The sequence below is a fragment of the Pithys albifrons genome, chromosome 7 (assembly GCF_047495875.1).
Source record: "Pithys albifrons albifrons isolate INPA30051 chromosome 7, PitAlb_v1, whole genome shotgun sequence".
NCBI classification, from domain to species: Eukaryota; Metazoa; Chordata; class Aves; order Passeriformes; family Thamnophilidae; genus Pithys; species Pithys albifrons.
In genome coordinates this window covers 60,232,235-60,260,028 of record NC_092464.1, presented here as the reverse complement: position 1 = coordinate 60,260,028, position 27,794 = coordinate 60,232,235, and the positions used below count along the sequence as shown (strand labels likewise).

The window sequence follows — 27,794 nt, the reverse complement described above, 5'->3', positions numbered from 1 at the left end:
CAGTGTCTGCTGGAATTAAATCCCCCTCCCCATCCCACAGCAGCCCTGCATTTCCCTCCTTCAGCCTTGGTCTCCAGCACAGCCACTGAGGCTCTTTTGGCTCTTGACTTTTCCTGCAGCCACCAACTCCAGGGGAGCTTTGCTTTCCCCACAGTCCAACGTTCACAACACAGGCCATGCCCAGGAATTCCTTGTCTGTGCCTGGCCTTGCTGTCAACCCCTGGCAGAGATTCCATGGCCCCTTTGTGCCCCACTGCCCCACAGCTGGTCCCACAGCTCCCTGTGCAGCCCCAGTCCAGGGCAGGAGCATCCATGGTGGGGAATGGCCCCTCTGATGTGATGCCCAGGGCAGTCCTTGGCCTTGGTCACAAAAGACTGGGTGGCTAATTAGCTATGATAAAATTAATACTTACTTCTTTTTTATAACAGTGAAGTTACAAGGAGAAAAAAAAGGAAAATTGTATAAGAGGAGAGACTTGGTCTCTCATGAAATGCACTGGGTGTCACTGACAGAGCAAAGCAGGCAGTCTCTTCCTGCTGAAAAGCATCCAGTCATCATTTTCCTCACAGCATCCTTCAGCTCCTGGTTCCTCAGGCTGTAGATGAGGGGATTCACTGCTGGAGGCACCACCGCGTAGAGAAGTGCCACCACCAGATCCAGGGATGGGGAGGACATGGAGGGAGGCTTCAGGTAGGAAAACATACCAGTGCTGACAAACAGGGAGACCACGGCCAGGTGAGGGAGGCACGTGGAAAAGGCTTTGTGCCGTCCCTGCTCAGAGGGGATCCTCAGCACAGCCCTGAAGATCTGCACATAGGAGAAAACTATGAAAATGAAACATCCCATAAATAAAAAAACACTAGCCACAAGAAGCCCAAGTTCCCTGAGGTAGGAGTGTGAGCAGGAGAGCTTGAGGATGTGGGGGATTTCACAGAAGAACTGGCCCAGAGCATTGCCCTGGCACAGGGGCAGGGAAAATGTATTGGCTGTGTGCAGCAGAGCATTGAGAAAGCCACTAGCCCAGGCAGCTGCTGCCATGTGGGCACAAGCTCTGCTTCCCAGGAGGGTCCCATAGTGCAGGGGTTTGCAGATGGCAACGTAGCGGTCGTAGCACATGATGGTGAGGAGGAAAAACTCTGTCGACATGGAAAAGGAAAAGGAAAAGACTTGTGTGACACATCCTGCATAGGAGATGGTTGTGGTGTCCCAGAGGGAGTTGTGAATGGCTTTGGGGACAGTGGTGTAGATCCAGCCCAGGTCTGTGAGGGACAGGTTGAGCAGGAAGAAGTGCATGGGGGTGTGCAGGTGGTGGTCGCAGGCTACGGCGCTGATGATGAGGCCGTTGCCCAGGAGGGCAGCCAGGGAGATGCCCAGGAAGAGCCACAAGTGCAGGAGCTGCTGCTGCCGCGTGTCTGCCAATGACAGGAGGAGGAACTGGCTGATGGAGCTGCTGTTGGGCATTTGCTGCCTCTGGATGTGGGGCACTGTCCAAGGAGGAAATAAGAGTGACAAGTCAGGGGAGAGGTTTCTGAATGCCGCCAGACACTGTTAAAAGCAGACAAAGCCATCACAGGCCACTAAATATCTCAGCCTGTCTCAAAGTCCCAAGATCCCAAGGATACACATGGCTCATATCACCAACCCAACAATATTTCCTGGGATGGGCACAGCATCTCTGCTCCTCTCCACTGGGGATTTCAGATAACATAATTGTGCCATGAGGATTATTTGCATTCTTGAGGGCAGCTCCCATCTTGGAAGGACACCTCAGAAGAGACACAAATGTCCTAACAAAGGAGATTGATTCTGGGAAAAACACCTCATTCTCCAGGCCCACAGACTTCCCTGCATATAGCCCCACTGGTCACAGGAAAATTGGAATGTCTCATTCCCAGGGAGAAAATTTTGAGGGGGATCACAGGATCAGTGATTGAGTCTGTAGTTCGAACTCTCCTTCCCTGTAAGCCTGACTGAGAGAACAAGGAAAGAACCTCAGTAACAAGGGCAAGTTAAGAAACCAGGAAATACACAGGGAAGGTCCAGTGGGGAGAGACCAGGGTGGAGCTCACTGGAAACTCAGGGCAGCATCACCCTGAGCCAGCTGTGCCACCTCCCAGATACCAGCAGTGCCAGGTAGTTGTTCTCAGCACCTGTTCAGCTCCTCAGAGTTCCCTCTGCTATTCAAACCACAAGGTATGTGGCTTGAGAGCTTGATAGAAATCCCTCTTTTCACCTTGTCCTTGAAGTATCCCCTGGAAAATATCCTGCAGTGCTCTGGTTCTGTAAGCAGTCCTTAACTATGAAACTCTCACTTGATAGCAGAGGAAACCTGTCCTGCCCTGCCCTGCCCTGCCAGGGTTTGCTCTTTCCACCCACAGCCTCTCCCCCAGCATTGAGGGAGCTCCCCAGACCAGCTGAGAGCTGACCCTGGCACGTGGCAGAGCTTCTGCCATGGCACAGCACCCTGGGGTGCAGGACCCTGCTCTGCAGGACAGTTTGGGCAAGCCTGGGTGGCACAGCCAGGGTTCAAACCCTACAGCCATCCCTGGGAGGCGGGAACCCTGCTGGGATGTCCCTGGGATGGTGCAGCAGAGAGTTCCTGCTTTGCAGCCCGTCCTCCTCTTCAGCACCAGAGAAACTGTGATATCCCACATTAGAGACCCCCCAGGCTGTGGGATGTGCCAGCGTTGGGAGATCTTCCCACAAACTGCACATACATTGCCCTTCATGCAGACTTACCTTCTGAAAGCCTGGAAAGATTCCTCTTCTGTGGATCTTCCTCTCAACTTTCCTCACATCCCAGACTGTAACCTCTCTCTGCCCTGCTTTTCTGCCCTCGGTGTGTGCAGGCAGTGCCCTGAGCCCTGCTGGGCTGTGCACAGGAGCTGCTCCTGGGCAGAGCTGTCTCTCTGCAGCGCTGCCCGCTTGCCAGGAGCTCCCTGTGTGCCAGGAGCCCGGCCCAGCTCAGCAGCACAGCAACAGCCCAGGGCATTTAATGGCCCTCTGGGGGGGTTGGTGCTGAGTCCCTGAACATCAGACCCTGAGGAAAGGTGCAGGAACCTCTTGAGAAAGCAAAGTCTGAATCAAACTTTAAAGTTTCTTTTGTTGTTAATGGGTCCCTCTGTGGGACATAACTGAGAAAGTGTCCCCAGATTCCAGTTAGAAAACAAAGACAATGATGACAAATATGGACTAGGAAAGAAAGGTCACTCTGATGCTGAGGAAAGTAAGAAGCATTTCATTAACCCAAAGGTTACAGCCGTGACCCCCAGCCCTGGGAAGGGAGATCCTCTCCCTCCCTCATTGCTCTGAGCTCTTCCTGGGGCACTGGGGTGTGGGATGTGCAATGGCAAGGGCAGGATGATGGGGTGTCACCTCCCAGGCTGCTGAGCAGGGACAAGGAGGCAATGAGGCCCCAGGGCTGCAAGGCTCACTTGTCTCCTCATGCCATCAGGGGCACACACAGCAGCCATGGCCAAAGGCCTGCACAAGTTGGCTCTCTTGGGGCCTTTCAGCTTCTGCACATCCCTGTCTTCTCTCCAGCCCAGGCTGTCCTATGGTGTCCATGCCCTGCCCCTTTCCCTGCAGGCTGTCGGCATCCCCTGGCTGCCTCACCTCGCTGGCCCCTTCCTGCACTGACATCTCTCCCTCCTCCCTGGCTCTGCCTTGGAGCAACACAAAGCCTTAGGCTGGCCCAGATTCCTTCAGGGGGATGTGTTGCAGCACAGCACTGCCCTTGGGGGGAAATTCCTTTCTCCTTTTTTGCAGTCTGGACTTCCCCAGTTTGCCTTCAAGGCCTCTCAGGCTTCTCCTGTTCTTTCCTCAGTCTCCACACCACTGGGCCCAGGGCTTGGAGGCTTCCAAACCCCTTCATACGATATCTCTGGTATTTAGCCATGAAAATGTTGTGCTCTTAGTGCAGGAGAGACACAGTGACGCTTTTTGCTGCTGCTGCCTGTCAGGGAGGTGACAGATGTGACCTGGCAGCCCCTTCCCAGCCATGGCCCCCTGGAGATGCTGAGGCCCAGCTGACTCCTCACAGCATTGCCACCCATCTGCTCCTTGTGTGCCATGAGCTGATCAGGTCCAGGTCACCTCACATTCCTCTCCCAACACCTCGTGCCTGGTCTGGGCCCTCAAGGTCCTTGTCCTGCTCCCAAGGGCTGTTTGGGAGTAGTTAATGGTCAGGGGTTGGGGTTTAGAGCTCAGGGTAGGCATTAGGCAGAAGTTTAGGGATGTTTGGGGTTCTTCTGACAGAGTGTGTTTCATGATTAGGTGAAAAGATTTTTGGTCTGGGTTAGGATTAAAGCTTGGGGGTTTCATAATAACACTGCAGGTGTAGGTTTGGGATGGGCATTAGAGTACAAATAAGAGTCTGGAGTGCTGGGTTTGGCCTTTTCCTTCGAGGTCAGATTGAGATTGGGATTAGAGGAGTGGATTCCTTTGAATGGGAGTAGCAGCACTTTTAAGCTGGGGCTTGAGATCAGAAATTGGGTAAAGGTCTGTCAAAAGTGTTTGCACAGTCAGTGTTTCAGAACCCTCAGCATGACCTGAACCTGTTTTGTCATCATCAAAATGTTTCCTCTCTGTTGTCCAAGCTCTTCTTTCCTTCCCCAGTTATCCCAGTTCCTCTCAGTCTCCCCAGAACTCCCATCTGGATGGGCTCAGCTTTGTGATGACACTGTGCAACCTCATGGAGTCAAAGGGCCATTGTGACATGCTGGGCCTCATGGACAAAGTAACTGAAAGGTTTCAGAACCTTATGGAATCAAGGGGTCATTTTGACACTGCTGGGTGTCATGGAAATAAAGGAACCCCAGGACACTGAGGAGCCTTTTCAAATCAAGGGACAATTGTGGCACCACAGGGCCTGATGGAGCCAAAGGACTCCAGGAACGATGTGGAAGCCCATGGGACCAAGAGGGCATTGGACATTCAGGGTGTCATGGAACCCGAGTGGCGCTGTGACATGGAGTAACCTCATGGACTCAAGAGGCCACTGTGACACTGCAGGGGCTCATTGAATCAAAGGAACCCTGGGACACAGTGGAACCTCATGGACTCAATGGTTCATTGAGTCCACTGCAGGGGCTCATGGAACCAAAGGAGTATGGGGACAGTGAGATATCTCAGGGAATTAAGGGGCCATTGTGACATGTTGGTCCTCATGGAAGAAAAGGGACCCTGAGTCATTTCAGAACCTCAGGACCCAAGGGGCCACTGGGACCCCAGAACTCCATGGGATCAGCAGACCCGCTGCCTCCCCCCCACTGCCACATGAACCAGAGTCGTGGCTCTGCCGCCCCTTGGGCCCCTCTGGAGTCAGCGTTTGCTTCAGCAGCACAACTTGTCTCATCTGAGACATTTTCCAGATTTTGCTTTGTCTCCTCTTTCCTGTGGTTTTACTTTTTTTTCTTTGTTCCTCCAGGGGGGCAAAGGGGAATGGGAAGCACATGTTGATGAGCATTTCTATCTGTACACAAAAGGGAGTTGGGACAAGGATGGGGAGAAATAAAAGCTATTTCTCTCTCTCTCTGTTGTTGGTTTGAACTGTTCCCTTGGTATTGTACTTTTGCTGCTCTATTTCTGGTCACTAAACTTATTTTCTTCATTTAATACTTCCTTGTATTTTGTCTCTGTGTATTTGTGGGGAATAAAAGGGGAGTGAGTTCATTTTATTGGAGTTCCCATTCCAATATTGGTCTTTAAACCAAGGCTGGTGCTCAAGGGCTCCCTGAAATTGGTATCATACAGAAAGGATTTGAAAATGCAGTTTGTCCCATTGGACTGGTGCTTCAGACCCATCCCAGGAAATCTGGCTGTGCAAGGAAACTGCTTTGTGCCCCCACCCTGCACACTCACATTCTGCAACTGGGCACTGGGATTTATGTTACCAGGACACTTCCTTGAGCACATTCCTATTGGCAACTTTGGGGAAAGCTGAAAGCCTTCCTGCCCTGCCCTCAGGAGATGCCCTTCCCTGATGGAGCTGCTGTTGTGCAGCCCAGCTGTGTCCCAGCAGTGCCCACGGCCTGTCCCTGCCTGTGAGCCCAGGACGGACATGCAGCAGGATGTGACCAAGTTGCAAGAGCACTGAGGCCTTATAGCAACAGTAGGGTTGGAAGAAGAGTGTGGAAGTGGAAAAGGAGCAGATATAAAAAGACAAAGTGCTGGTTCTCCCCGGCAATGCTGCTGCTCTGTGATAGTCTTACTCTCTCCCTCTGCACACAGGCACTGCCACTGGCCTTCCTGTGGCCACAAAAGAAGGAACTGGAACAAACAAACTGTACCAATATCTTTTATTTGCTTTAAATATTAAAATGATCATTCTCTCATTTACACCAACTCCAAGTAAAACACAAAAGTTTAAGGATTAAAGAAAAACTGAGGATCAAAAATAAAGTTTAGTTGCACACAACTTAAGAAGAAAAAAGAAAAAAATAAGCACCATAATCATCACCCAGAACCTGAGACAGAAGGTTGGACAGGTAATGAGTTTCTTTATGAGTGATTTGCACATGAAAACAGGCAGGTATTTACTGTAAAAATGCATCGAGTCATTATTTTCCTCACAGCATCCTTGAGTTCCTTATTTCTCAGGCTGTAGATGAAAGGGTTCAGTGCTGGAGGAACCACCGAGTACAGAACTGACAATGCCAGATCCAGAGATGTGGAGGAGATTGTGGGAGGCTTAAGGTAGGCAAAAAATGATGTGCTGACAAACAGGGAGACCACGGCCAGGTGAGGGAGGCACGTGGAAAAGGCTTTGTGCCGTCCCTGCTCAGAGGGGATCCTCAGCACAGCCCTGAAGATCTGCACATAGGAGAAAACCATGAAAATGAAACAACCAAAAATTAAAAAGGCACTGACCACAACAAGCCCGAGTTCCCTGAGGCAGGAGTGTGAGCAGGAGAGCTTGAGGATCTGGGGCATTTCACAGAAGAACTGGCCCAGGGCATTGCCCTTGCACAGGGGCAGGGAAAATGTATTGGCTGTGTGCAGCAGAGCATGGAGAAAGCCGCTGGCCCAGGCAGCTGCTGCCATGTGGGCACAAGCTCTGCTGCCCAGGAGGGTCCCGTAGTGCAGGGGTTTGCAGATGGCAATGTAGCGGTCGTAGCACATGATGGTGAGGAGGAAAAACTCTGTCATGATGAAGAACAAAAAGAAAAAGAGCTGTGCAGCACATCCCATGTAGGAGATGGTTGTGGTGTCCCAGAGGGAGTTGTGCATGGCTTTGGGGACAGTGGTGCAGATGCAGCCCAGGTCTGTGAGGGACAGGTTGAGCAGGAAGAAGTGCATGGGGGTGTGCAGGTGGTGGTCGCAGGCTACGGCGCTGATGATGAGGCCGTTGCCCAGGAGGGCAGCCAGGAAGATGCCCAGGAAGAGCCACAAGTGCAGGAGCTGCAGCTGCCGCGTGTCTGCCAATGGCAGGAGGAGGAACTGGCTGATGGAACTGCTGTTGGACATTTCGTTCCTCAGAATATTTTGATCTGTTGAGGAGGAAAAGACAGGAATTATTTAGGCCAGATTTCTACAAGCAAAACACTGCATATGTCACAGCCACTCCACTCTCAGGCTCACTCCCCACAGTCAGACTTCCCTGCAGCTCCTTCCCCTGAGCTCTGGGGTTTGCTGCATAAGGGGCCCACTGGAACCAGTAACTCTGTGATGGGCTCCTGAGGAGTCTTTCTTGTTTATCAGTGAGAGGGAACCCAGAACACAGGGTGATCTCTAATTGTACTCACAGAATATTCTGAGCTGGAAAGGCCCCCCAAGGATCATGGAGTCCAACCCTTAGCCCTGCAGAGAATCATTCCCAAGAATTACACCATGTCCCTGAGAGCTTTCGGCAAGTGCATCCTGAGCTCTATCAGCCTTGGTGCTGTGACCACTGCCCTGGGGAGCCTCTTCAAGTGCCCAATCACTCTCTGGGAGAAGAACCTTTTTCTAATATCCAACCTTAACTTCCCTTGGAATGTTCAGTCATTCCCTCGGATTTTGTCACTGGCCAGTGACAGAGAAGAGATCAGTATCTCTCCTTCCTTCTTCTCCTCACGTGTGATACTTCAAAGAGCTTCTCAGCATGGCTGTTTGCACTTTGCCAGCTGAAGAACTGAGCTGAGGGAATTACTTCTATTTGTTCACCCAGTTGCACCTGCCATAGTTAGTAATGGTTGTGGATGCTTGAAATCACTGACAATCTATTTGCTCTGTAGGTCAAGTCTTGTGCATCCTGAGAGGCAAAGGGACAGTCCCTTAGTGGAGACAGAAGAGCTGTTCTGTCCATCAGTGCTGTTCTCACCTGCCCTGTGCTGGCAGCTTGGAGCTGGATGAGCATCACACACAACTGTTCCCCCAAAACAAAACTGCACACTGCTGAGAGCAGAGGAACCCAGAAATCTGGGTCCAAAGAGCAGAAAGTCAAACTCCTCACCTTTTTCATCTCTCTCCTCCCAGGAGTTCCTAGACAGCACAGAGATACTGTGGGAGAGCTGTGCCCCTTTGGAGGGCATCCTGCAACCCTGCAGGAGACCCCGGGAAACAGATGGATATCCTGAAGTTGCCTGGAGGGGTCCTGGGCACTTTGCTCCCACAGAAACATCACTACAGCAGGACCCAAAGGGTTTGTGCCCGGACAGGAACTGAACCCGCCACCCTCAAACCCCTGCACTGGCTCAGAAGAGCCAAAGGTGAGAACTAGGACAGCACAGGCAACAGATGATGGCAGTGATATGCCACAATGCTCCTGCCAAGGGAGGAGGGAAATGCAGAGATAGATGGAAATCAGAAGCTTATCCTTCCCTGGGCTGTGGCTGCTGCAGGACAATGCAAACCTGAGCCCCCACGGGCCTGAGGGCAGAGGCTCTGCTTAGGCTGGGAAAGGAGCCCAGGGAGGAGTTGGCCAGGGGAAGGTGTCTGTGCCACAGGGCCAGCAGGGAGGTGCCCACATGCCCCTCCCCAGCATTTGTGGCAGCAGCTCCCTCTCCCTCCCTGCCTGTCTGTGCTGTGAGGAGCTGTTCCTGCCAGCAGCCACCTCCCTGTGCCCAGCTCAGCTCCCTCCAGTGCTCACACAGCCCAGGGGCAGCTCTGCATGTGCAGGGGCTGCAGAGCAGATCCCAGACAAGGTGAGGTGGCTGGGGAGGGGAAGGTGTTCTGAGTGGATGTGGTTCCTGAGAAGTGCCCTTGGACATGGCAGGAGGTGGAGCTGAAGCTGAGAGAAGCCCAGAGCCATTGTAGCTGAAGGACCCTGCCCTGCCCTGCTCAGCCCTGCCCTGCCAGGAGGGGGTCACCCCTTCCACCCACACCTTTGCCCTGCAGGGCTATGAGGAGCTCCTTGGCCAGGCTGAGATGACCCTGGCAGGCAGCAGAGCCCCTGCCCCAGCACACAGAGCCCTGGGCTGCAGGACCCTGCTCTGCAGGACAGCCCTGGGCACCCCTGGCTGCACCCCCACCCTCACACCCAACAGCCATCCCTGGGAGAAGGGAACCTTCTTGCCCTGTGCCTCTGATGCTCCACACCAGGAAATCCAGGAGAGCCATCCTTGCAGGTCTTCTCAGTGGTAACATTTGGCAGGTGTAAGAGACACTTCCAGGAACTCACCTGCAGTGCTCTGCAGCCAGAGACTTAGCCTGGCAAAGGGCTGTGAAGATTCCTCTTCTGAAGGGCTCTCACCTGTCCTCCAACCCCAGGATATCTAAACCTCTTTCTCACTTCCCTTGTGTCTCTACTGCCTGCAGGTCCTGCCCTGCTCTGCCATATGGCCACCTCTTGCCTGCTAGAGGAACTGTGAGAGTCCTTCTCATAGATCCTGGAAGCTGTGGGATGTGCCAGCTTTAGGAGATCCTTGCAGGAAGGGAAGATTAACTTTCCTACAGCCAGAGAATTCTTCATTCAAATACTGTGGAGGTTTCTCCTGTAGTGAGAGCTCAGTCCCCTCCCAGCCCAGGCTGCCTCTCATCTCTGTCCCTTCTCTGCTGTGCCCTCGGTGTGTGCAGGCAGTGCCCTGAGCCCTGCTGGGCTGTGCACAGGAGCTGCTCCTGGGCAGAGCTGTCTCTCTGCAGCGCTGCCCGCTTGCCAGGAGCTCCCTGTGTGCCAGGAGCCCGGCCCAGCTCAGCAGCACAGCAACAGCCCAGGGCATTTAATGGCCCTCTGGGGGGTTGGTGCTCAGTCCCTGAACATCAGACCCTGAGGAAAGTTACAGGAACCTCTTGAGAAACAAAAGTCAGATTCAAACTGTAAAGTTGCTTGCAGTGCTAATGGGTCCCACTGAGGAATCAAACTCAGAAAACTTTTCCAGTTTCTTGTAAAAGCACAAACCTGGAAACAGTGATGACAGGTCACAGAATCACAGAACAATCATGGCTGGAATAGACCTTCAAGATCCTCTTGTCCAACTCTGAATGAAAAACCACCATAATCACCCCTAAACCACTTCTCAGGGTGCTAATCCAGATGCCATGTGAACACTTCCAGAGACACCACCACTTCACTGAGCTACTTATTCAAATGCCTATACACTCAGTGAAAAAAAAATTAATATCTAATCTAAACCTCAACTGACGCAATTAAGAGCCGTTTCCTCTCATCTGGTCACTACAGCCTTGATAGCACAGAACAAATCCCACCCCACTAAAACCTCATTTTTGGTCTTTGTAGAGAGCAATGACACTGTCTCTGGGCCTCTTCTCCTCCAGACTCCAGAACACCAGTTCCTTTAGCCATTCCTCATGACACATTATTTCCAGACTCTTCCCAAGCTCCACTCCCTTCACTGGACACACTCCAGGCCCTCAATGTCCTTTTTGCAGTGAGGGGCCCAGAATAGGACACAGGACTTGAGGTGGGGCCTCACCTGTGACCAGTGCAGATGGACAATCTCTGTCCTGGTCCTGCTGGCCCCACTATTTTCCATACAGGCCAGGACACCATTGGGCTTCTTGCCCACATGGGCACTCTCTGGTTCATATTCAACGGCTCTCAAACAGACATCCCAAGTCCCTTCCTGATGAGCAGCTCTCAAGACACTCTGCCCACAGCCTGGAGCATTCCATGGGGTTGTTGGGACTCAAGGACAGGACCTGACACTGGGTTTTATTGATCCAGCCTGTCCAAATCCCTCTGCAGAACCTTCCTGCCCTCCAGCAGATCCACAGTTAAATCCAACTTCATCTTGGCCAAAAATTTACTGAGGGTGCACTCCATCCCCTTGTCCAGATCATCAATAATGGTGTTAAACAGGACCAACCCCAACACTGAGCCCTGGAGAACACCACTGGTGACCAGCCCCACATGGATTTAGTTCCATTCCCCACCACTCTCTGGGCCATCAGTCAGTTTTTCACCCAGCAAACAGTTCCCTCATCCCAGCCATGAGCAGCCAGTTTCTGCAGGAGATGCTGTGGCAGGTGGTGCCAAAGGCTGTACTGAATTCTAGAGAGACACATCCACAGCCTTTCCCTCATCTCCTGAGTGGGTCATTTTGTCATAGAAATGGGGTCAGCGGGGTCATGCAGGATCTGCCTTTCCAAAACCCACAGTGACTGACCCTTATTCCTTGGGTTCCTTCACATGCCGTGTGATGGCACTCAGGATGATCTGCTCCATGGACTTCTCTGGTACTGAAGTCAGGCTGACAGGCCTGGCGTTCTTCAGATCCTTCTGGCCCTGTCTTTAAATGGGCATCACAGCTGCTGAATTCCAGACAGCTGGGACTTCTCCAGTTCACCAGGACTGCTGGGCAATGAGTGAAAGTGGCTTGGCCAGCTCTTTCTTCAGCTCCCACAGTACCCTCAGGTGCATCCTATTTGGGACCAGGGACTTGTGTTGGTCTCACTGCTACAGCAGGTCACTCACATTATCCTCCTGGATTGCATGGGCTTCACTCATCTTCCATCACCAACTCTAGCCCTGGAAAAGGATATCCAAAATACAATTAAGTTTTGGTGTTAAACAGCAAGGGAAAGAAGTCATTAATTCCCTCAGCCTTTTCCTCCTGCCCTGACCCTGTGCTGCCTCTGCATCCAACAAAGGATGGAGACTCTCCTGAGCCCTCCTTTAACTGCCCATGGATTTAGAGACACATTTTTGGCTGTCTTTAACTGCAGTGGCCAAATTCAGTTCCAGTTTGTCTCTGGCCCTTCACATTTTCCCCCTCCATAACTTCACCATATCCTTGTAGTTCCCCCAAGATTTCTGCCCCTCTTTCCAGAGGTGACGCACTCTCTTTTTTTTCCTGACATCCAGCCCATGGTTTGTGTTTCACCAGGCCATACCTTTTGCCCTCTGGATTGTCTCAGGCCACAGAGGCACAGCTGCTGGAGCTTTGAGATTTCCTTCTTAAAACACCTGCATCCATCCTGCACTCCTTTCTCCTTTGGGACTGACTCCCAAGGGACTCCGTCCATCAGTTTCCCAAACTGGCCAAAGTCTGTCAGCTGTCAGTCCAAGGTGTCAGTTCTGCTGGTGCCCCTCCTTCCTTCACCCACAATGGAAATCCCCATTATTTCATGGTCTCTGTGCCCAAGACAGCCCTGACCACCACATCACCCACCAGCCACAGAATCACAGAATGCTTTGGGTCATGAGGGACCTTAAAGAGCATCTCATTCCAACCCCAGGGGCAGGAACAACTTTCACTAGACCAGGTTGCTCAGAGTCACATTCTACTTGGCCTTGAACGACTTCCAAGGATGGAGCAGCCAGAACTTCTCTGAGCAACCTGTGCCAGGGCCTCACCAGCCTCACTATAAAGAATTTCTTACCAATATCTCATCTAACCCTTCTCTCTATCAGTGTGAAGCCATTTCCCCCTTGTCCTGTCTCTGCAGATCCTTGTAATCAGTCTTCATCTTTCTTGTTGGCTCCCTTCAACCACAATTAGGTCACCCAGCGACCTTCTCTTCTCCAGGCTGTACAATCCCAATTCTCTCAGTCTTCCCTCATGGCAGAGCTGCTCCATCCCTCTGAGAATCCTGGTGACTCCTCTAGACTCGCTCCAACAGCTCCATGTCTTTGCTGTGCTGGGACCCCAGAGCTGGAGGCAGCTCTGCAGGTGGGGCAACATCCAACCAGGTGTTTTCCAGCAAGGACAGTGTGGAACCTTCTGGAACCAAATGGGACATTGTGACACCACAGAACCTCCTGGAACTCAAGGGATATTATGAGACGACAGAACCTCATGGAATCATAGGGCAATTGTGACAAATGGGGCCTCATGGATCAATAGGAACCCTGAGATATTTTGGAACCTCCTGGAATGAAGGGGCCTTTGTGACACTGAGGAGGGTTATGGAGCCCAAACTACCCTGGGGCCGCTGCTGAACACCATGGAATCAAAAGTCCACTGTGATACTGCAGGGGTTAATGGAACTGAAAGAACCCTGGGAAACTGAAACCTCCTGGAATCAAGAGGCCATTTTGACACTGAAGTGCGTTATGAAGACAAAAAGACCCCGGGGCACTGTGGAACCTCATGGAACTAAGAGGCCTTTGTGACTTGTGGGGACTCCTGGAACCAAATGAACCTCAGGACGTTTTTGAACCTCATAATATCAAGGGGCCATTGTGGCACTGCAGAGCCTTATGGACCATGACAGGATGTTCTGCCCTGATCAGGCCCAGAATCCACTCAGAGAATGCAAACAATGCTGGCTCTCTGTGCTGAGTTACTGCTGCCACCAAGGGGCTGTTCGGTGTTGAATTCTGCTAAAACCAGCCTGGTTCACCAAACTGCAAATGCCCATCCTGCTTTTTGAAGCACCATTGGACAGATGAGCTGCTCACTGGCCTGGAAACATGTGACCAGCAATCCCTGACAGTGTAACTATATAAGTTCAGTCCAACTTCCATATGGCAGATCCTTCCACAGTGTCTTGGGTTGAGCTGGCAAAGCACCAACTGTCCAGGACAGAGTGAAGAGGGTTCCTCCTCCCCCCAACCAGCCAAGGGAAAAAGAAGAGGGAGAGAAAAAAAACCCTCAAAACCAGGTTTATGCTGAAACTAACTACATGTATTTATACAGAAAAGAGAAAGTTAGGAGAAAACTACAATATAACACACACTTACACAAGTTATGTGTGGTATAACAAGACATAACTTCCCACTCCCCAGTGATACAAAGTGTATTACTCTAAATCTATAAGCACTCTAAAAGACACTCTGCAAGAAAGTACAAGAATAAAATATTTCTGCTTCCCTGAACTCAAACAAAATGCAAGCAGAGGCAACAGGAGCAGGGCCCAGCATAGTAGAGGAGCTGCCAGACATCCTCCTCTTAGTGCAGCCATGATGGAACTAACCAAGCCACTCCCACACACTGGGTTTTACACCCTTTGAGATGATGTAGTATGGTATGGAATACAATATTATTGGCTAGAAGAAGTCAGCTGTGAGCTAGCTCAGCCCAGCTCAAGTCAGCTGACAATCCCAGGCCTAGCTGATCTTTAACACCTAAATTTAGGCCCATCTGGCCAAACCCATAAAAGGGGGGAAAAGGGGGATTGGAAGCTGTCTCGGTTTGAGGGGAAAAACCAAAATGTTTTACCCACAAGCAGGGGAGGGGCCTCCTCCACAATAATCACACCACTCTTTATCAAATTTAAGAAAAGGAATTTTAATACAAGAAGGATAACTGCTATATATATATATATATATATGTAAACAGACTAGTGCAACCCACTTCCCCAACACCATAAGAGAAAAAAAACCCAACAACAAAACCCAGCAGGTTTTCCTCCGGGAGAAAAGGTTATACTTAAGTGTCCTTGTCACAGCCCGGCTGGCTGCAGAGTGAGTTTCAGTCCCTCTCCAGCGAAACAGACGAGCAGTGGGCTTTCAGATGGACTCAGTCTCTTCCCCCTGTGTTCCCCGTCCAAGAAGCAGAAAAGTACGAGCAACCAGCAGCAAATCCAAGGCAGGCAGCAGCACGGCAGGAAAAGGTGGTCCGAAGTAGGCAGCGGCAAGACAGCCAGGGAAAAACCCCAGCAGTAACCAGCAGGGCAGCCTGCCTCCTTGGAGTCCCCACTCCCCCCTTCCGCCGAGCCAAGACTGAGGAGAATATCCAAAAAAAAAACCAAAAGAGACAAACCTGCCCCCACCCCAGCAATCACAGTTAACTGCTTCTTTTGTTAACCGCTGGCCTGGGCAGTTAAGTGGCAGGGGAGAGAATTTACATAATAATCCCAAACTACAACATTATCCACCCCTAAATTCTCTTCCATGTCGATACTCTACATTAAACTTAAATTTTCTAAATAATTAAGTGTTTACAAATACAGTAATATGAGTCGTTTACCCAGAGATAAGTTCCCCTTGAGGTATACATTGTGTCTCTCCATCTTCCTGCATCACCCACCAGGTGGAACCAGATCCTTGAGCAAAGACAACCCCACGAATGGGTTTGCCTTTGCCTGAGGCAGGGTTGATCCAGACTGTTTTCCCTAGCATACCTCTCAAGTGTATTACAGGGACTTTGTCTCCATCTACAGTGTGAAGGGGTTCTGATTGGGCAGGGCCGGCTCGATTGACAGAGCCTCTAGTGTTGACTAGCCATGTAGCCTTTGCTAAGTGTTGATCCCAGTGTTTGAAAGTCCCTCCACCCAACGCCTTCAAAGTGGTTTTCAACAGTCCATTACACCGCTCAACTTTCCCGGCAGCTGGTGCATGGTAGGGGATATGATACACCCACTCAATGCCATGTTCTCTCGCCCAGGTAGCAACTAAGCTGTTTTTGAAATGAGTTCCATTATCTGACTCAATTCGTTCTGGGGTGCCATGTCGCCACAGGACTTGTTTTTCCAGGCCTAGGATGGTGTTCCGAGCAGTGGCGTGAGGCACTGGGTGTGTCTCCAGCCACCCTGTGGTTGCTTCCACCATGGTGAGCACATAGCGCTTGCCTTGGCGGGTCTGTGGCAGTGTGATGTAGTCAACCTGCCAGGCCTCCCCGTACTTATACTTATCCCAGCGCCCACCATACCACAGGGGCTTCACTCTCTTAGCCTGCTTAATGGCAGCACATGTCTCGCAGTCGTGGATAACCTGAGAGATAATGTCCATGGTTAAATCCACCCCTCGGTCTCGTGCCCATTTATAAGTGGCATCTCTGCCCTGATGGCCCGAGGCATCATGGGCCCATCGAGCCAAGAACAGCTCTCCCTTGTGCTGCCAGTCCAGATCTGTCTGTGATACTTTCACTTGCGCAGCTCGGTCTGCCTGTTGGTTGTTGAGATGTTCCTCATTGGCCCGATTTTTGGGCACGTGTGCGTCTACGTGGCGGACTCTCACAATCAGCTTCTCTACTCGGGTGGCAATATCTTGCCATATATCGGCAGCCCAGATGGGTTTCCCTCTGCGTTTCCAATTGGTTTTCTTCCATCGGTCTAACCATCCCCAGAGAGCATTGGCCACCATCCATGAGTCGGTGTAGAGGTAAAGCTTTGGCCGTTTCTCTCGTTCAGCAATGTCCAGGGCCAACTGCACGGCTTTAAGCTCTGCAAACTGACTCGACCCACCTTCTCCTTCAGTAGCTTCTGCAACTTGTCGTGTGGGACTCCATACAGCTGCTTTCCATTTGCGATTAGTCCCTACAATGCGACAGGAGCCATCGGTGAAGAGGGCGTAGCGTATTTCCTCTTTTGGCAATTGATTGTATGGTGGAGCTTCTTCCGCACGTGTCACCTGCTCTTCCTCTTCATCTGCTAGACCAAAATTTTCACCTTCAGGCCAGTTTGTGATGATTTCCAGGATCCCAGGGCGATTTGATTTTCCTATACGGGCGTGCTGCGTAATCAGGGCAATCCACTTGCTCCAGGTAGCATCAGTGGCGTGATGTGTAGAGGCAGCCTGTCCTGACAACATCCACTTCAGCACTGGTAGTCGAGGTGCCAGAAACAGCTGTGCTTCTGTGCCAATCACCTCTGAGGCGGCTTGGACTCCTTCATAGGCGGCTAGGATCTCTTTCTCTGTGGGGGTATAGTTGGCTTCAGATCCTCTGTAGCCTCGGCTCCAGAATCCAAGTGGTCGGCCTCGAGTCTCACCAGGCACCTTCTGCCAAAGGCTCCAAGACAGGCCATTATTCCCGGCGGCGGAGTAGAGCATGTTCTGTATGTCTGGTCCTGTCCTGACTGGTCCAAGGGCTACAGCCTGAGCAATCTCATGCTTAATCTGGTCAAAGGCTTGTTGCTGCTCAGGGCCCCAGTGGAAATCATTCTTCTTACGGGTTACCAAGTAGAGAGGGCTTACGATCTGACTGTATGCTGGGATATGCATCCTCCAGAACCCTATGGCACCCAGGAAGGCTTGTGTTTCCTTTTTGCTGGTGGGTGGAGACATTGCTGTGATCTTATTGATGACTTCTGTTGGAATCTGACGGCGTCCATCCTGCCACTTCACTCCCAGGAACTGGATCTCTTGGGCTGGTCCCTTAACCTTACTCCGTTTGATGGCAAAGCCAGCTCCCAAAAGGATCTGGATGATTTTCTCTCCTTTCTGAAAAACCTCTTCTGCTGTGTCCCCCCACACAATGATGTCATCAATGTATTGCAGGTGTTCTGGAGCCTCACCCTTCTCCAGTGCAGTCTGGATCAGTCCATGACAGATGGTGGGACTGTGTTTCCACCCCTGGGGTAGTCGGTTCCAGGTGTACTGCACGCCCCTCCAGGTGAAAGCAAACTGTGGCCTGCACTCTGGTGCCAGAGGAATGGAGAAGAACGCATTAGCAATGTCAATAGTGGCATACCACTTTGCTGCCCTGGACTCCAGTTCATACTGGAGCTCCAGCATGTCCGGCACAGCGGCACTCAGCGGTGGGGTAACTTCATTCAAGCCACGATAGTCCACAGTCAATCTCCATTCTCCATCAGACTTATGCACAGGCCAGATGGGGCTGTTGAAGGGTGAGTGGGTTTTGCTGACCACCCCTTGGCTCTCCAGTTCACGGATCATCTTATGGATGGGGATCACAGCATCACGGTTCGTTCGGTATTGCCGACGGTGCACTGTCGTGGTGGCAATTGGCACTTGCTGTTCCTCAACTTTCAGCAGTCCAACAGCAGAAGGACTTTCTGAGAGACCTGGCAATGAGTTCAATTGTTCAATCCCTTCTGTCTGTACAGTGGCTATTCCAAAAGCCCATCTATGCCCCTTTGGGTCCTTAAAATATCCATTCCTGAGGTAGTCAATGCCCAGGATACATGGGGCGGCTGGACCAGTCACAATGGGGTGTTTCTGCCAATCTCTCCCTGTCAAGCTCACTTCAGCTTCTAGCACAGTCAACTCTTGAGATCCCCCTGTCACCCCAGAAATAGAAATAGTTTCTGAGCCCACATGTCCTGATGGCATTAATGTGCATTGAGCGCCAGTATCAACCAAAGCCTTATACTTTTGTGGGTCTGATGTACCAGGCCATCGAATCCACACAGTCCAATAGACACGGTTGTCCCGTGCCTCTACCTGGCTAGAGGCAGGGCCCCTCTAACACTGATCCTGGTCATAGCGGTCAGAACCTTTTCTCGATGAGTACACCTGGGAGGTGCCCTCCTGTGGGTCAGATTCTTGCCCGTGGGAAACTGGGACTGCACTTACTCTCACTGACCTTCTTCCATTCTCCTTCAGTTCTTGTACTCGGGCTGCAAGGGCACGGGTGGGTTTCCCATCCCACCGTCCCATGTCTTCTCCATGTTTGGCCAGGAAGTACCACATCTCAGTTCGTGAGGTCTGTCCACTTCCTCTGGCTGGGGGGCGTCTGGCTCTGACTTCAGAGGTTCTCATTCGCACTGGTGCCACTTGGAGACTTTCCCTAATTTCCTCTCTGATCGCTTTTACCTCTGCAGGCAGCGTCTTGAGACTCTCAACCAATGTCTCTACAGCAGAAATACGGGCCTGCATTGGGCTGTGGGTCATGCTTTCATATATCCGGAGCTTATTTGCTACTGCGCCCACTGTTTCATGGTTCTCTTCCCTATACATGGATGCCAGGAAATCGGTGTATTCAGCTGGCCCCGAGTGTGAAAGGTTCCACCACATATGTGGTGTGCATCTGACCTTGTCAGGGTCATTATTGGCTTGCCCACCTCTTCCAAAAAGCACGTCCATCATTGCCATCTCCCTCAGACGTAAAATTCCTTCTTCCATCGTCTTCCAAGTCTTCCTAATATGATGTTCCTGCAGGATTTCTCTATAAACAAACTTCTCTCTTACACTCGTTAGAAGTCGTGCCCAGAGTGAAAGGGGCTTTGATTCCCTCACAAACACCTGTTCAATAGCCACATCCTGGGCCAGAGCCCCCAAAAACCTGGCTTCAGCACCATCCAGTTGTAAGGTTTCACCCATAAGGTCCCAAACTCGGATCAACCAAGTCAGGATGGGCTCACCCGGGTGTCGAGCAATGTCTTTCCGCAAACTACGGAGATTATCAAATGACAATGACTCAGTGATGATCTCAGGCTCTGGGTCTGCTTGCTGTGGAGGTGCAGCAGCCCCCTCATCGTCCGCTGGATGGTCTAATTTGGTCTTATATTTCCTTTTCTGAATAGGGGCAACTTCCATAGGCTTGGCCTGTCCTCTTGGTTTAGCCTCATCCTTTTCTCCCTTCACTGTGGCATCAGGGGTTTTATTCTCTCGCTTTTCCCCCTTCACTGGGCTAGGTTTCTGAATGCATTCTGGAAAAACCCTGGCCCTACCTTCAAACATTCTGTAAGCCGCAGGGATACAACCTTGCAGAAAAACCTTAAAGAGCAAGATATCTCTGGCATCCAGGGAGAATTTAAACATCTCAAAAGCTGTTGTAGCAGACTTGAATGGGGAATGGACAAAGGGTTGGGAGAAGAGATTCCCCTTTGTTCCTTCCCAAGGGTCCGTACTATTATCACTGAATCCCCAGAGGTAGCAGCTTAGGTTGCGGCAGGAAAACAGCCTGGAGAGCACCACCCACATGACATCCAAAGGCATCGAATTCATGACACCATAAATCCAGAGTAAGAACTCAATAATAATTGCGGCTATTTGAGTTTTGCTCATTGATTTGTTGATAAGACTTAAACCTGCCGCTCCTTTTGGCATGAATTTGTACCAACAAAAAGCCAATATATTATACAGGATGGTCCTGATGAACCCTAAGCTCAAGACCCACATGGTGCCACAAAATAGCAGTTATCCTTCTTTGTTTACAAGCCCCACGTTGGGCGCCAAGAAATGTCTCGGTTTGAGGGGAAAAACCAAAATGTTTTACCCACAAGCAGGGGAGGGGCCTCCTCCACAATAATCACACCACTCTTTATCAAATTTAAGAAAAGGAATTTTAATACAAGAAGGATAACTGCTATATATATATATATATATATATATATATATATATGTAAACAGACTAGTGCAACCCACTTCCCCAACACCATAAGAGAAAAAAAAACAAGAACAAAACCCAGCAGGTTTTCCTCCGGGAGAAAAGGTTATACTTAAGTGTCCTTGTCACAGCCCGGCTGGCTGCAGAGTGAGTTTCAGTCCCTCTCCAGCGAGACAGACGAGCAGTGAGCTTTCAGATGGACTCAGTCTCTTCCCCCTGTGTTCCCCGTCCAAGAAGCAGAAAGGTACGAGCAACCAGCAGCAAATCCAAGGCAGGCAGCAGCACGGCAAGAAAAAGTAGTCCGAAGTAGGCAGCGGCAAGACAGCCAGGGAAAACCCCAGCAGTAACCAGCAGGGCAGCCTGCCTCCTTGGAGCCCCCACTCCCCCGTTCCGCCGAGCCAAGACTGAGGAGAATATCCAAAAAAAAAACCAAAAGAGACAAACCTGCCCCCACCCCAGCGATCACAGTTAACTGCTTCTTTTGTTAACCGCTGGCCTGGGCAGTTAAGTGGCAGGGGAGAGAATTTACATAATAATCCCAAACTACAACATTCCCCTACCTGGGAAGCATCATTTCCTTGGACAGTAACATTGACAAAGAGACAGACAACCGGCCAGCAATGGCTTACAGAGCCTTCTGAAAACTCCATAAAAGAGTCTGGTCCAACAAACACCTGAAGAAAAGTACAAAGATCAGTGTCTACAGAGCCATTGTACTGTCTGCTCTTTTCTATGGGTCTGAATCCTGGGTCATCTACCGCCACCACCTGCAGCTCCTCGAACGCTTCCATCAGCGCTGCCTCCGTTCAATCCTAAACATCCACTGGTCTGATTACGTGACCAATGTGTCTGTTCTGAACAGGCAGGGGTCACCAGTATGGAGGCCCTGCTGCTGAGAACGCAGCTGTGCTGGGCAGGGCACGTCTCCAGGATGGAGGATCACCCACTGCCTCCCGAAGATTGTGCTCTGTGGAGAACTCGCCACCGGCTGCTGCAAGAGAGGAGCCCCAAAGAGGAGATACAAGGACTCCCTGAAACAACAGCTCAGCCTTGGCCATATTGCCTGCCCCAGTGGTCCACTGTGGCCTCCAATAGGGATTCATGGAGACACACCATTCACGACGCTGCTGCTTCCTTTGGGAACGCAGCACAGTCAGTCTGGAGGAGAAAAGACAACGCAGACAGAACCGTTCCTTGCCAATATGGCCAAAGGAGACGTTCCCCTGTGCCTTTTGTGACCGGACTTGCCTATCCCGTGTTGGCCTTTTTAGCCACCAGCAGCTTGAAGCAAGCGTGGGTAGTGCCCTTCCCAAATCTTCGTTCACAAAGCCTGGCCATGAAAATGCTTTTTGCTTCAGGACAGACCCCCAAGACACTCCTTCAGTCAATCTCTTCAACAGTGCAAAGTCTCCCTGCTATCAGTTCAAGCTGTCAGAATGGAAAATTCTGTTATTTCATATTCCTTGTGCCCAAGATGGCCCTGACCACCACATCACCCACCAGTCACAGAATCACAGAATGCTTTGGGTTGGAAAAGGACCTTAAAGATCATCTAATTCCAATCCCCTGCCATGGGAAGGGACACCTTCCACTAGAGCAGATTGCTCATGCAACCTGGCCTTGAACAACTTCCAGGGACGGGGCAGCCAGAACTTCTCTGAGGAACCAGTGCCAGGGCCCCAACTCTTTCCCAGTAAAGATTTTCTTCCTGATATCCCATCTAACCATTCCCTCTATCCGTGTGAAGCCATTGTCCCTTGTCTTGTCACTCCAGGCCCTTGTAAACAGTCTCTCTCCATCTTTCTTGTTGGCTCCTTTCAGGCACTAGAAGGCCACAATTAGGTCACTCCAACACCCAATTCTCTCAGCCTTCCCTCATGGCAGAGCTGCTCCATCCCTCTGATCATTCTGGTGGTCTCCTCTGGACTCGCTGCAACAGCTCCATATCCTTGCTGTGCTGGGACCCCAGAGCTGGAGGCAGCTCTGCAGGTGGGGCAGCATCAAACCAGGTGTGTTCCAGCAAGGACAGTTTGGAACCTCCTGGAACCAAAGGGACATTGTGACACCACAGAACCTCCTGGAACCAAAGGGACATTGTGACATGGCACAACCTTTCAAAGCAGGAAGGGACCATGGACACTGCAGAATGTCCTGGAATCAAGGAGCCCATTGAGGCACTTTAGAGGCTCATGGGAACAAAAGAATTCTGGGACAATGATCACAGACCAGCCCCTCCCAATGACCATTCCCAGCACTGGTTTGTCACCTACCTCTGAGAGGTGGTTTGTTCCTTCCCAGAGGGACATCAAGTGACTGGGCCAGAAGTGCAAGAGATCCCAAGTCTTTCTCCCCTCGGGCACAGCATCGTCTGTGCCACCAAGGGCTGTGAGCAGACCTGCTGTGCTGAGGCTCTGGGGCCTCGTGGCCTCCTGGCACAGCCCCAGGAAGGCTGGGCACTTTCACCCCTTTTCCTGCTCTCAGCATCACCCCCCATGCCAGTGATCCCAGCAGAGCCCTGAGCAAGGTGTGAGGGACAGGATGTGCCTTCCGCGGACTGGGGGTCAGGGCTGGGCCTTTCTGCTGCCTCCAGCCAAGCCAGGCTTTGCTCAGCACCTGAGCTGCTGCCCAGAGCCTTTGCCTCCCTGCAGTCGTGGCCTCCAAGGGTCTGCTGGGGCGAGTCCCTGGGGAGGCTTTGTCAGGATTGGCCCTTTGGGGGCCTCCTTAAAGCTTCAGGGGCTGCAGGTTTTTCAAGGTGATTTGGGTTTGAGTTTCGGTTCTGACTTGGAGTCTGTGAGAGTTTTCTGCAATTATGTGCACCAATGATCTGCTTTAATTAGTCACTTGAGAGGCTTTGTCAGTGCCAGAGTGCTCATTAACATTCAAAACATCCTAACAAGACAAGCCTTTGGGAATAATTTAATATTAAGTCTTCAATTCTTCTATGCTTCATTAGACAGATAACAGAAGTGTATTCAAAGTGAGTGCACTACAGTGACAAAAAAATTAAGAAATAGAACTTTTTGTCCCATTTCCTTTTTCCTGTTTACACACTGAGAGCAGCAAACCCTAATTGATATTGTCCCCAAGCACCAGGGATGGTCTCCTTGTCTGCTCTTTCCCTTCATGGTCTCTTTTCATTGATGGCATTTTAACAAAACAAACCCCTGGGAATAATTTACTTTTACATTCTCAAATCTTCTGTGGTCAATTACAGAGATCTCAGAAATGCATTCAAAGTGAATATCTTATACTTAAAAAAAAAACCACAAGCAAAAATATGTCTTTTTTGTGGCCTGTTTATTTTTTCCTCCTTATACATTATTACCAGCAATTCCCTATTGATATTGACCCAGAGCATCTCCTAATTCAGTGAAAATAGATATGAAAATCAGGACCTTTTATGTCTGACAATCCATCAGACTTTATCCCTGATCCCCACCCCACCATTTCCCTCATCACATCCCTGGCACTCAAAGCAGCCTTGTGGAATCTGAGCTTCCTCCACTAAAGGCTGGACCTGCAGGTTTCAGCTCCTGGGCACCAACTCCCACCTGCTGTACTTGGAGAAAGAGCTGCAGGAGACACACAGGGATGTTCATGTATTGTCAGTAAACAAAACCAAAGGAAGGCACAGCTCAGTAAAAAGTAAAAGTCCTTCTGCTGATGTATATTAAGTCTACCTTGCATCCCCTGAAGTCCACTTGCCACACCTTAGATCAATGGCAAACACTTTGTGTCAAGCCCAAATCCCAAGGTCCCCTCAAACACTCCCTGTCACCAGTTCTGCCCATATTTGCTCTTTCACAAGCAAGTCACACTCAGTGGTCACAAGGTCCCTTGGTCCACAGAGGGAGGAAAAGAGAAAAAGTGAATGAAATTATCTATTGTACAGATGTAAATATGCACTTACCCCAGTATTCTGGGGCTACAGGAACTTTATCAAACATTCTCTGCAACATCTGTTCACTGGGGATAAATCTGTCTGGATGGCCAAGCCCAAGGAATGGTGGGGAATGGAGTTACACCCAGGGGTGTTCCCAGGGATCAGTATTGGGGTCAGCTCAGTTAAACACCTTTATCAATGATCTGGATGAGGGGATCGAGTGCACCCTCAGTCAGTTCACAAATCACGCCAGGCTGGGTGGGACTGTTGATCTGCTGGAGGGCAGGAAGGTTCTGCAGAGGGGTCTGGACAGGCTGGATCAATGGGCCCAGGTCAGATGGATGAGGCTCAACAAGGCCAAGTGCTGGGTCCTGCCCTGGGGTCACAACCACCCCAAATCCCTGGCCATGCCCCGCAACTGATCCACACAGCCTGTTCTGTGTCCTTCATCCCTCCATTTTCAAGAACTTTGAGGGACAAGGGAGCTTCATGCTCTGGGTGTGGAGCAAGATCTAAGTGCCACTGGAGTGGGAACCACAACCCATCAGGTTTGTGCTCTTTGGGAGGACCAGAAAGTGCTGAGATTTAGACCCACAGAAAGTTTCTTTTCATGGCTAAAACACAAAAATTAAAGAGGATACAATTTCTAAACTCCACTGCTCTTTGTGCAGCCTTCCTCAGCCACAGCAACCAGGATAAGCCCCGTCCTTGCTGTGCTGCTCACACAGCCCAGGGTGCTCCTGGCCTCCCTTGCTGCCAGGGCACACGGCTGCCTCCTGCCCAGCTCCTGCCCACCCACAGCTGCCTTACAGGGCTGCTCCCAGCCAGGCAGCTCCCAGCCTGTGCCATGGCCAGGGCAGTGCCCTGCAGGGGCACACACTGCCATGTGTCCCTCTGCCATTGCAGGAGGCTCCTGCCAAGATGGGCTCTCCTCCTCCCTGAAGCTTTCCCTGAGCACAGAGGCCTGAGAGACCTTTCCAGTGAAGACTCAGGCAGAGAAGACATGGAGTCCCTCAGCCCCACATCAGTGTCTGCTGGAATTAAATCCACCTCCCCATCCCACAGCAGCCCTGCATTTCCCTCCTTCAGCCTTGGTCTCCAGCACAGCCACTGAGGCTCTTTTGGCTCCTGACTTTTCCTGCAGCCACCAACTCCAGGGGAGCTTTGCCTATTGGTGCACGTTGGGGTCACCATTTATTGGGGTTGCCGTTACCCCGAGCAAGGGGCAGCGTGAAGGACGGTCAGAAGAGCTCAGGCACAGCAGGCATCAGAAGGCTTGATCAGAACGCTTACAAGAGTTTATTCAAGATAGTTTCACAGACAGTTTCCTCATAGCTAACAGAGCATAGTAGTAGTAATAGTAGAAGAAGTTCTAGTTAGTTCTGTCCTCAGTAACATCCACACCTTTTATATCCTCTCACATCCCACACGTCATGATATTATTGGCTGGCCCATTCATCTCACATTCACCAAAACATCTCATTGGTCACAAGACCCCACAGACACTCCAGGTAGTTATCTTCTTTTTAAGGGAGAACTCTAAACTGCTTTCCTTAAGGGATGCACTTACAGTCACCCCTACATTTGACTTTCCCACAGTCCCACATGCACAGCATGGGCCATGCCCAGGAATTCCTTGTCTGTGGCCTTGCTGTCAGCCCCTGGCTGTGGCTTCATGGTCCCTTTGTGCCCCACTGACCCACAGCTGGTCCCACTGGCCCCTGTGCAGCCCCAGCCACTGGGAAGGCACAGCAGGTTATCACAGAGGACCCAACACCACTGATGGGTGAATGTGCTTGGCAAAAGGAAAAGGAGACAGCTGCATGCCCTGCTCCTGTCTTCAGGAGATTCTGAAACTTCTCAGCCCTTCCCTGCCATCCCATCTCCCCAGGCAAACACAAAAGCCCCAGCCATTTGAATCTTCAATATATCTTCCTGCTCCAAGCACAGAGCCTATCCCAAAGCTGAGGCAAACTGAAAGCTGTTCTTATTTCCTATTCATTCCAGCTCTGCTGAGGATGGATCTGCGACAAGAAGGTGTTGCAAGTTCCTTTATTTCCATTAAACACAATGTGAAGCTGCCCAATTACACAAAGTCTCTGTGTCACACAAGGTTGGTGGATTATGAATAAGAAGGGGATGAGTAATGATATTGCTTTGAAGACAAAAAACATGACAAGTGAATAGAAAAAAATTTAATAAGGAAAGACACTCTTGGCCTGTTATGACATGCAGTGGGAGCCAGGGACAGAGCGAAGCAGGCAGTCTCTGGCTGCTGAAAAGCACCATCCAGTCATCATTTTCCTCAGGGCATCCTTGAGCTCCTGGTTCCTCAGGCTGTAGATGAGGGGGTTCAGTACTGGAGGAACCACCGAGTACAGAACTGACACAACCAGGTCCAGGGATGGGGAGGAGGTGGAGGGAGGCTTCAGGTAGGAAAACATGCCAGTGCTGACAAACAGGGAGACCATGGCCAGGTGAGGGAGGCACGTGGAAAAGGCTTTGTGCCGTCCCTGCTCAGAGGGGATCCTCAGCACAGCCCTGAAGATCTGCACATAGGAGAAAACTATGAAAATGAAACATCCCACAAATACAAAAGCACTAACCAAAAGAAGCCCAAATTCCCTGAGGTAGGATTGTGAGCAGGAGAGCTTGAGGATGTAGGGCACTTCACAAAAGAACTGGCCCAGGACATTGCCATTGCACAGGGGCAGGGAAAATGTATTGGCTGTGTGCAGCAGAGCATTGAGAAAGCCACTGGCCCAGGCAGCTGCTGCCATGTGGGCACAAGCTCTGCTGCCCAGGAGGGTCCCGTAGTGCAGGGGTTTGCAGATGGCAACGTAGCGGTCATAGCACATGATGGTGAGGAGGGAAAACTCTACTGTTGTGAAGAAGAAATAAAAAAACACCTGTGCAGCACATCCCATGTAGGAGATGGCTGTGGTGTGCCAGAGGGAGTTGTGAATGGCTTTGGGGACAGTGGTGCAGATGGAGCCCAGGTCTGTGAGGGACAGGTTGAGCAGGAAGAAGTGCATGGGGGTGTGCAGGTGGTGGTTGCAGGCTACGGCGCTGATGATGAGGCCGTTGCCCAGGAGGGCAGCCAGGGAGATGCCCAGGAAGAGCCACAAGTGCAGGAGCTGCAGCTGCCTCGTGTCTGCCAATGGCAGGAGGAGAAACTGGCTGATGGAGCTGCTGTTGGACATTTGCTGTTTCTTAGCAGTGGTTCTGTTTAGAAAAGGAAAATATGGAGAGTATTAAGGGCAGAGCTCTCTGACAAAGCCAATCTGTTTTTAACTAATAGCAGTGTATCAAATACTACAAAATGTGCTGCCAAGGACTCAGTGTTCCTCTGCTGAAGTGGGACATGGAAATTTTTTATTACAGCTCTGACATTGAAAAGGGACATGAGATTGAACACACCTTGAATGCAAAAGTTCCACCTCTGCACTCGTGACTTAGAAGAGACAATGGATGAAGGTTCTTTTCCACTGGAGGAGTCCTCATTTTCATGGCCCAGCACACAGTGCCCAGCAGAGCTGCAGGGAAGGCTCCCCAGAGTGACCTGTATGCCCCC

At 51.0% G+C, this 27,794-nt stretch overlaps 3 protein-coding genes across 3 annotated transcripts in view; 1 reads left to right on the top strand and 2 right to left on the bottom strand.

Annotated features, from left to right (window-relative positions):
* The window catches only part of LOC139673810 (zinc finger protein 850-like), a 1,066,517-nt gene that overhangs the window by 495,809 nt on the left and 542,914 nt on the right, over nucleotides 1–27,794 (top strand). The gene's annotated exons all lie outside the window — the stretch shown is intronic.
* LOC139674297 (olfactory receptor 14C36-like) lies at nucleotides 485–7,468 on the bottom strand. The gene is made up of 2 exons (XM_071560485.1): nucleotides 6,926–7,468; nucleotides 485–919 (listed from the first exon to the last, which is right to left on the bottom strand). Exons 1-2 carry the CDS (start codon nucleotides 7,466–7,468, stop codon nucleotides 485–487), a joined length of 978 nt encoding a protein of 325 aa, XP_071416586.1.
* LOC139674296 (olfactory receptor 14A16-like) lies at nucleotides 26,443–27,423 on the bottom strand. The gene has a single exon (XM_071560484.1). It carries the CDS (start codon nucleotides 27,421–27,423, stop codon nucleotides 26,443–26,445), a length of 981 nt encoding a protein of 326 aa, XP_071416585.1.

Excerpts from the sequence above, each read along its gene's own strand:
- LOC139674297 (XM_071560485.1), bottom strand. The coding sequence starts at position 7,468 with ATGTCCAACAGCAGTTCCATCAGCCAGTTCCTCCTCCTGCCATTGGCA. Across the intron at positions 920-6,925 it reads TCTTCTGTGAAATGCCCCAG|ATCCTCAAGCTCTCCTGCTC; the intron begins ATCCTCAAGCTC and ends GAAATCCCCCAC.
- LOC139674296 (XM_071560484.1), bottom strand. The coding sequence starts at position 27,423 with ATGTCCAACAGCAGCTCCATCAGCCAGTTTCTCCTCCTGCCATTGGCA.